Here is a 9,595-nt window from a genome sequence, read left to right on the forward strand (position 1 = left end):
CTTCTGGGCTGGCCCAGGGCACAGGACACAGATGGGAAAGCTCCTGGACGCCTGCTCTCCTCCCCAGCAGGCATCTGCAGCTTGTCTACAAAGCAGTAGGAAAGGATGAGCCAGGAGCCCTTAGCTGGTGGGTGTGGGGCGATCCTCTTCCAGGGTGCTGGACACATGGACTGTTCTGTTCTTCCACCAAATTCTATGCAGGGAGAAACTGACATCTGCTCAGGGGTCCCAGCAGGGAACAGTGCTACGGTGACGTGTGACACTGGCTCAGCAGAGGACGCCAGGAAACAGTTTACGCTCCACTCAAACGCATGACCCCAAAAGCAAGATGTTCCCAAGAAATGAGACCCTGAGACTGTGACCACACCCCCCCCCCATCACCTTGGCTGCTGCTCTCCCAGATCTCGGTGCCCAGGCTGCTGCCAGGAACGGTCACATCGCCCTGCTCCAGGCACAAGCTGTTCTGCTTTTTTGCAAACCGAGGGGGGATGCGGGAGGAAAGACCTCGACCTTTCACAGGCACCTAAGGAAAAATAGTAAGGTGATAAAGACCAACGTAAAAGAACAAATTCCCCCCAGAAAAGGCATCAGGGCCCCGAACCACCAGAACTTGCTCCAGAGGTGCCTAACGCTCATCCTTGACCACACGTGAACTGCAGTGCCACCGAACCACCCAGGGAGGCCGACGGCCGACGGACTGTGATCCGAATTCCGACAACGGGGCAATGCCCGACACCGTTTCAGTCCAGCGTCCCCGCCCCTCGTTACTCCCAGGGTGACAAATCTCAGCCCATGCAGGCCAGGGCACAGTGGAAGGAGAGTGGACTTGAGGGCTGTCAAAGGCTTGTGCCCTGCCCAACCAGATGTCAGCAGGGCCCGCCTGAGAACAAGGATGATGCATCTACACCCACAGGGCAGCAGGTGGGCGCTGGGGACAACGCGCTTAATAAACGGTCCATTCTCTCCCAGGCTTAATTCAGAACTGAGTCAGCCCCCGGCTCTGGTCCCTCATCCACGTGCCTTCGCCCCAACCTCCCGCCCCTCACCTGCACAGTGTTCCTTCCACCTCTGCTCCTCTACTCCCCCAGGCTCTGGTTCCCCGCCCTCCCCCCAAATGCACCACCTGATCCTTCCTCCTCCCCACCCCCGCTCCACTCCCCGGGCTCTGGTGCCCCACCCCTTGTCCCCGGGACTGCCCGCTCCTCCTGCCTCCCCTCCTCCTCCAGCCCCTCCCTCTGGCCCCCCAGCCCCCTCACCTGCACCGCCTGCTCCTCCTGCCTCCCCTCCTCCTCCAGCCCCTCCCTCTGGCCCCCCTGCCCCCTCACCTGCACCGCCTGCTCCTTCCGCCTCCTCTCCTCCTCCAGTAGCCGGCGCTGCTTCTTGGTCAGGACTTGGATGAAACCTTCGCCCACCACGGAGCCCGCCTCGCTCTCCTCTCCGGGGCTGGACCCGCAATTCTCAATAATGGAATCTAAATCAAGATGTCACAAGAAGGAACAGTATTCCGTTCACCAGAAGCCAAAACCCCCAACCCTGCAGTCACTGGATTTCTAGGACGGCTCAGCTCCGAAGGCTGGCGGTGCTGGGGGTCGAGCCTCCGACAGCCGCGTCCGACAGTGCCCACGGAAGCTGGCTATGACTTCCACGCTGTTCTGTCACGCCGTCTAACACACTGTCACCTCGAACCCAAAGACCTCAGCAACACCCCAGTGGAGAGGCGCCTCTGGACACAGACGCGCTTCCCCCAAACAGCCACGTGACCCTGAACAAACCGGTCAACCGCTCTGGGCCGCGGGTTCCCCCTCTTTAAGACCGGGGCACGGCAGGGCTGTTATGGGTTCGGCAAGGCTGCGAGCAACACGAGGGCAGGAGCCGCGTCTGCTCCGCTCGGCACCGTGGCCAGGGCCTGGCCCAGCAGCCACAGAGCCCCACGGGCGGGTTTCGCCTGGGCCCTCCCAAACCCCGAAGGGATGAGGCGAGACTTACTTCCGTAGCTCAGATCGAACTGTGCCATGGTCTCTCCCTGCTCGCTCGCCCTCTGGGCGGCCAGCTTGGCCTCCTTTTCTGCCTTCTCGCACGAGGCATCCGGGATGTCCGCGGTGGTGTGGGCTGCCAGCTCCAGGGCATAGGGGCTGCTCTCGCTGCTGCAGCCAAGACCTCCTGGCAAAGCCTCATCGGGGGACCTTAAAGGAAGAAGAACCACGTTAGCTCAGAAATGACCACAGGCTGGGGAGAGAAAAGGGACAACCACATGAGCGCACACCACACGCACACGCGCCCTGAACTGCACACCACACGCACACGCGCCCTGAACTGCGCACTGCATGCGCCCTGATCTGCACCCACGTCCTTCCACTGTCTCGTCCGGCAGCAGTGTGTCGTGTGCAGACCCACATGCAAGGCCACCCACTCCCTGCTCCCAGAGAGCTGTCCTAAAGCCGCTCTTCCCCAACCCCGGTCCAGGGCTCTGAGCTTCTAGTCTCTGCCCCAGTGTGCCAAGCCCAGCGGGGCTCCAGCAGGGAGAGAGAAAAGGGGCACGCTTGGAACCATGCAGACGTCTCTCTGCTCCTGTCGCACGGGCCAGCCAGCACGGAGCCGAGGCCTCGCCCTACCACCCGGCTCTTGGGGCAGAAATGAGCAGCACAGCCAAGTCTCGGCACGTGCGTCCTGGAAAGCTAAATTGGACCGGCACCTAGAAGAATCCTGTGTTCTCCTGAGGCTCCTTCTTCGGGGAAGACTTAATTACACCCCAGGTTTCTGTGCTCTGTGCCCTGGACTCTGAGAAGGAAAGGAGGCGGGAAGCAGACTTCCTCGGCACGTGAGCTGCGGCCCGTGTGTGGTCAGGAACGCCGGCTCCACCGGCCACCCCCTGCATACGGCCCTCTTCCCCGGTGCCGGGCCGCCTGCGGGCGATGAGCCGACATAGAGCACAGACCACCCACCCCAGAGCCTCTACTTCCAGGCAAGAGACGCTCACTAGGCCTCAGGCAGCCGAGCCCACCCCCGCTGCTGCCTGGCTCTGACCACACGCGGTGGCAGTCCCCGAGGCAGTGCCCTACCTCCTCCCGTCGGGGAAGAGGGGGCAGGGCGGCCAGCAGCAATGCCCCAGTGGGACGCTGCCCGGAGGCAGCCCCGAAGCAGAGGCATCCGATGGGCTGGCCGGTGCGCACCGGGCACAGGGAACACCTCTTGCTACAGTGGCCCCTCGGCAGGACTCCAGGGCACACGTGAAGGCACAACGCTTGGGACAGATGCTAGAGCAGCCACCGTCAGAGGACCGCTGGAGGGATGACTCTAGTCTTAGTTTTCAGGCCACAAGAACAGGACGCCACAGAGAAGCAGACAAGCGGTGCACGGGCAGGTGATGGAGACGCTCACACACAATGGCCTGCCGGGCAGTCGCCCTTCTGGAGCAGGGGGTCAGGGGCCCTTGGCACGTGGTGGGACAGGCATGCATGAAGTGCGGCTTGGAAAACTGGCCGGATGACAGAACGACAGCGACAAGAGAACCTGGGCTTTGCTTTCGTTTTACCTTTTGGCTTTCAAAGGCGTCCCGTTCTGCTGGCTCTCGTAACGGGGAGAAGCGTCACCACCACCTGGCCTCCCAGACTTCTCCCCAAACCCTCCCGGCTCCAGCTTCCGGCTCTGTCTGTCCACCAGGGGTCTCTGGCTGGAGAAGCTCCTCTTGGCCAGCTCCTTCTTCTCCCCGGCCCCGGCCCCGGGCAGGCTGCCGTCGCCCTGGGGGCCGGGCTCGGCCCCGGGGCCGTCCCGCCGCGCCCGCCGCTCGCTGAAGTCGCTGCTCTCGGAGGCCGTCTCCCACTCCTCGTTGGCGTGGTCGGAGGAGTTCTGGCAGGAGAGCTCCGGGGACCTGCGGCCCCCGGGGACGCTCTTGTCCCCCGCACAGAGCCTTGACCTGGCCGGCCACTGCGCGGCCAGCAGGCGGGGCTCGTCCTCGGGGCCCCAGAGGCCCACGGCCTCCCGCTCCTGCCGGAGGCGCCTGAAGCGCGGGGGTTTGTCCTGGCGCGGCGGGCGCCGCCTCCGGAAGGGCCGGCTGTCTACGTTGTCCGCGTCCGCCGCGTGCTCGTCTTGGAAGAAGGGCCTCTTGTCCTCCACGCGGCCAGCCTCGAAGGCCCGGGCGCCACACGGGTCGGGGTGTCGGCAGGCATCGGGGACGGGGTCTCTGTCCGCGGGTCGCCGGGGACCGCAGGCGTCAGCAGGGCCACACTCGTGCCAGCAGCCGCCCGGGCTCTTGCTCTGCCAGGGGGCCGGCTCCCGGGGCACTGAGGCCCGCCGCCCGTAGCCGCTGTTGCTCAGCCGGGGCGGCAGGGCGCGGCCAAAGGCCCGCGGGCCTCGGTTCTTCGTGTCCGGACCGCCATGCTCCTCGGGGTACACCCTGTTGGACCGCCAGGAGTCCTTGAAGTCACCTCTCTTCGGGGCGCCCTCCTCTCGGTCTGGCGGCGGCCCCCCGAGGCCGCCCTCCGTGGCCCTCTGCCGACGCCGCTTGGGGAGCTCCTCGCACTCAGAGCCCTCGCTGTGGGCCTCGCTGGCGATGCGGCGCCGCGGCCGGGCCCTGGGGAAGTCCTCCGGCTGGCCGGGCTCCCGCAGCCCCCGGCCCCGGCCGCCCCGCTGGCTGTTGGTGTAGATGCCCCGCACCCCGAGGACGCCCCCTGCGCAGATGCCGGGGCCGCTGCCGCCAGCAGGCCGGCCTCGAAACGTGAACTCTCGGAAGCCGCGGCCGCGGCCCCGGGGCTGCCCTCTGCCCCCGAAGGCCTGCTCCTCGTCGATGAAGATCCAGTTATTCCTCTTTGTTGGGGGCGTGTCACTGGACTCCTGGGGCGGTCTGGTCTCCCAGGCCCTGTCGGCCTTCTCGTCCTCTTCTGACTTGCTGGCCTCGCGGCCCAAACGAGCACGGGCCGAGGCCTGGCCCTCCGAGGCGGCGGGGGCAGCGTTGGCCAGCGTGGGGTCGTTTTCCTCGTCCTCGTCCTCGTCCTTTCCGGCCTGCTGACTGGGGGGGGCCGTCTCCTCGGCCAGGTGGGTGCGCTCCTCCCCCAGCTCCCGCTTACTCTTCCCCGGTTCCTTATCCTTGTCCTCCACCTTCAGGGCTTTGAGGACAGGCTTCTTGATGGGCCCCGACCGCCGGGTCCTGCCACCCTGCTCCTGCTGCTGGCTGCTGGGGCCCCGGGGCTCAGGAGCCCACTCGGGCTGCAAGGGTGGCTGCTGGCCGGTCCCCACCTCCTTCTCCCAGGAGGAGACGTTAAAGGACGGCTCCTCCTGGGGCGCCTCCTTCTCCACGCTGCCGGCTGTGTCGGTGGCCTTGGGCTGGTGGCCAACGTCCCAGCTGCTATATTCTGGCGTTTTCTCTGCAGGGGCAAAGCCGGGCTCCAGCGGGGAACACCTGAGGTTAGGGGCGTGACCCCCAGGAGCACCTGCTTCCTGTACATTTTCTTGGGGTGGAAACAAAAGCTCCTGGCCTATTCTTTGAGAGGAGACACAGCTGTCAAAGTCTGCTGGGGCCTTCTTGTCAAAGGCACTCAAGTGCTCCTCCCCTCTGTCCTCAAGACCACGCTGGGCACTTAAAACGCCCCCTGACCTTCCGGGTGAGGCAGGGTAAGAGCTTTCATTCCTGAAAAGGAACCAGAAAAAGCAGTCAATGTGATTTGAGCCTGGTTCCTATTTTCCATGTTGAACACAGAGCTTAGTTTTAAAAAGAAAAAAATATTAAAAAAAAAAACAAAAAAAAAAACAAAAAAAAAATAAAAAAGAAAAAGGAAAAAAACCAAAAACATAAGCACCAACATTTCGTCTATCTTTACACAGGTCTCAGTGGCTGGGCCGTGGACGGGTCGGCGGCCCTGGAGTCCGGGCGTCAAGAGCGCGGAGGCTGCTGGGGGACTCAGCGAGCCACCGGGACACGGGGTGGCTGGGGATCCTCTGGTTCGAACGAGTCGGAGCCTGGGAGTCCGCGAGGTCTGGGGCGCCGGGCCAGCTTGCTTTGCTTTCACAGGAAGGAGCCAGGACCCACGTGCTCAACCCCACCTGCCCCAGGAGGCCCCACCCTCTCACCCTGCCCACAGTTCAGCGATGCCTTTGGCCCAGGATTGCTCCCCGGCCTTCAGTCCTGCCATCAGATAAGCGCCTGTCACACGAAAGCATTCCAGCAGTCCCCGTCACACTCCCCTCCCAGAGTGCACTGGCATCCCTCACACACGCCCCTCTCCCTCGGGCGGTGTCCCCTAGGGCAGCCCTGAGTGGAGTGGGGGGACTCGGGACCAGGAGTCTTCCTTTGGGCGCGGCCACCATGACCACGTCTGTCTCACCTGACGTGCATGTCCATGGCCAAAGCGTCGCTGGACTTTGGGTGGGGAAGCGAGTAGCTCTTGCTCTGCAACGCCATGTAGCCCTCGGGGCTCCACACAGGAGCTGGGTCGATGGCAGTCACTTTTCTCTCTTGCAGTGGGGGCACACGACTCTGATCCTCAGAGCGACAGCCGGTCCCACAGAGGGAATCCTGGGGCATCATGGGCTTCATCAGTCCTGGGGAAGGAAAGGACTCAATTATGTCATCCTGTCAGAGAGCCAGGCTCCAATCTCAGGGTCGACCAAAGGCCCAAAGGAGACAACAGTCACCCCTGCGACCACCATGTGGACACGGCACCCCACCGGCCTAGCAATGCTGGGATCTCGAGCTTTTCTGGCCACAGATCCCCGAAGCCATCCCACGCAATCTGAGCTGTGGAAAGACCTGTTCCTGGCCTGCGAGTCCAATCTGAGCTTCTGGTTCAAGCAGCCCTGTGTTGGAGGGCACATGAAACCAGGAAATGGAACTGGGGACAGCAATCTAGAGAGTTCACGGACGTCGGCAGGAGGAGGGGCCCGTCAGTCAGCAACACGACCCTGTGTGAGCAGACGCCTGAAGGTGTCTGCAGACACGAGGAAGACGCGCCTACCTGGAGTAACGAGCTGGCGTTTACCCGCTTCGAGGTTTGCAAAGGGATTCTGGCTTTAGTTTCTTTCATCTCTAACCCTAGGATCGAAAGCAACACTCCACTCCACGATTTTGTACGGGAATGGCGGGTGGGTGGCAAAGCACAGTTGATGACAAAGTGGCCCGAGGAGTTTAGGATAAAGGTGGCATCTCTGTCCTACCACTGCTAAACCAGCTGTTCACGACTCTCACATACTCGGGTGGCCTGGGGCAGGTGATAGCAAAGGTCCCCCTGGGCCTCAGGCTGTGGAGAAAGATGATCTGATTTTTCATAGTTTCTTAACAAGGCTCATCAGTAGCCAAAGCTGCTGTCAAGCTCGTTTTTAAACTGAGGTAATCTGGCTGGAAAGCGGCTCTGCACCAGGCCGGCGGTTTTAAGCTGCACTTCAAGTGTGTGGTGCTGCTCTGTGTAAATGCTGACAGGTGACACCAGAGGTGGTGGGGACCCTCTCTAGAACCCTCAAATCACACACCTTTTCTCAAGGACTGTTTATGAGATAGGCAGCTAAACTACTCACATTATACATCAGCTCCGTTTTGGCAACATGGCAGAGCCTTATTACCCGAAAACCGTCCCGCCACAAACATGCTGGACAGAACATATCACTCACTCACTTGCAGAGCTATGTCTCCCCTAGAAAACTAGAACCCCCCAGGGAGCTCGAACCCCAGCCACAGGCCTGACCCTGAGCTGGTACCTCCTGAAGCGGAGAAGGGGGACACACCTGTCAGTCTTCCTAACCTGCGGGCTCAGCCTTCAATGCCCCCACAGGACAGCGGGTAGGGCTTTCCCACACAAGGCAGATGCTGCTTAAAACCAAGACCCTCGAAGGGTCAGGTCCTCCTCAAAAGCGAATTTGAAAAGCACATGCTCTTTCGTACAGGGAACGATTAAGTTTGTGTCTTAGCCCAGGCCAGGGTAAGGAAAAACAGTCCCTCCCCAGGAACCTATAGCCACATGCCAGCTTTCATATGGGTTCTGGGGAGAGAGGAGTTCAGACTTGAAATCCCCGACTGGTCCAGAAACCCACAGTGAAATGAAAGGTGGTTCTAAGCTGGCAGAACCCTGGAGGAACATGCTCAGCCCAGGCCACACCAGATCTCCACTACAAACAGAGCTCTGTGTAAGATGAACTCGCAGTCCGACACTACCCAAACACGTGTGGGGAGCAAGCCTGCAGGAGTCCCCAGCAAGCCCACAGGATTAGACGCCACCCCAAGAACTTCAAATGATAGAATGATCTGTTCAACACCAGAAAACTATGTTTTAAATGATCAAAAAGTATAAAAGAATTTTTAAAAAGCATGATCCTCTCAAAATAATAGGGTTGAGGAAAAAATTCTAGTGATAAGTGTCATAAAAATTAAAAACTCATTGGACAGTTCAAAAAAAGGCAGATTAAACACGGCTGGAGAGAAAACTGAACTGGAGACAGTTCTGAGGCATTTTCTCAGAAGGCGCCACTGAAATAACCTCTCATGTATTTAAGAGACTTGGAAGACAGACTGAGAAGGTACAAAATAATCCAAGTGGGAGTCCTGGATACAAAGGCAACATCTGGATCAACAATTAAGAGAATTTTCCAGAAGTAATGAAAGACATACACCCTTAGGTCGAGCACCGAGTTCCAGGCAGAACGAAGTCAGAACGGATGCAGATGTGCATGTAGACACAGCACATCGAGACAGAGCTGCAGAGATCAAAGACAAAGGGGAGACCTTAAAAGCAGCCAGAGAAGACAGAGTGGATTCCGATGTAATGCAGACTTTCAGCAGCAACAGGAGCCAGAGAAGATGCAACATCATCTGTACGGGCTGAATGTAGCTGCCAACTGAGACTTCTGCAGCTAGCTACACTGCCATTCAAGAAAAAGGGTGACATGAGACTGTTTCAGGCAATCTACTGCCAAAAAACTTTCTGGAGGATTCGATAGAGGTATGTATGTCATGAAGAAGTAAACTGAATTCAGAAGGAAAAAGATGCAAGAAGGGTAAAGCAGCAAAGAAACTAATAAACATACAGGCAAATCTGAACAAGCATAGATGGATAAAACAACAAAAACATTAACGATTCATCAGTGGGCATGAGAACAGGCAAGAACTACAAGTCTCAGCAGAAGCCACAGGTGAAACTGATGAGGGGTAACAGAGTTCAGGTGAAGGGTGAGCAAACACCTTGATTAGCCTTTGCTAATAAGAAGTCAAGGGCACATGTCAAAATTTAAAGTAACCACACTAAGATAGAAAAGAATATAGAAGAAAAACAATTAAAAAATGGGAAATTTGATAAGAAAAAGAAGCACAGAAAAGAGAATTAAACAGAAAGCATAAAACAGGAGGGTAAAAAACTCAAACTTCATACTCCTAGTAATTCTACAGGGATCAGCTCTGGCAATAAAGTCACAGACTTTCAGAGCAGGTGAGACCACACGCAGCTTGCACATACAAAGATATACTCCCCAAAAATGGGCTCAGAGAGGCTGATGGTAAAAAGCTGGAAAAAGGACACCAAACGATCACTAATCAAAAGAAAACTGGGATGACATTGCCGTCAGACAAGTAAACGTTAAAGGCAGCAGCAGTCCATGGGAACGAAGGAGCACCCCCAGA

The 9,595-nt window shown here is 58.8% G+C and overlaps 1 protein-coding gene across 1 annotated transcript in view; it reads right to left on the reverse strand.

Moving 5' to 3' along the window:
• Positions 1 to 9,595, reverse strand: part of PRRC2B (proline rich coiled-coil 2B) — a 61,558-nt gene that overhangs the window by 16,652 nt on the left and 35,311 nt on the right. The window contains 5 exon segments of the mRNA XM_023536559.1: positions 382 to 523; positions 1,326 to 1,471; positions 1,987 to 2,183; positions 3,533 to 5,623; positions 6,318 to 6,534. Of these exon segments, the coding sequence (XP_023392327.1) occupies positions 382 to 523; positions 1,326 to 1,471; positions 1,987 to 2,183; positions 3,533 to 5,623; positions 6,318 to 6,534 (2,793 nt within the window).

The sequence above is a fragment of the Pteropus vampyrus genome, unplaced genomic scaffold (genome assembly GCF_000151845.1).
Source record: "Pteropus vampyrus isolate Shadow unplaced genomic scaffold, Pvam_2.0 Scaffold158, whole genome shotgun sequence".
NCBI classification, from domain to species: Eukaryota; Metazoa; Chordata; class Mammalia; order Chiroptera; family Pteropodidae; genus Pteropus; species Pteropus vampyrus.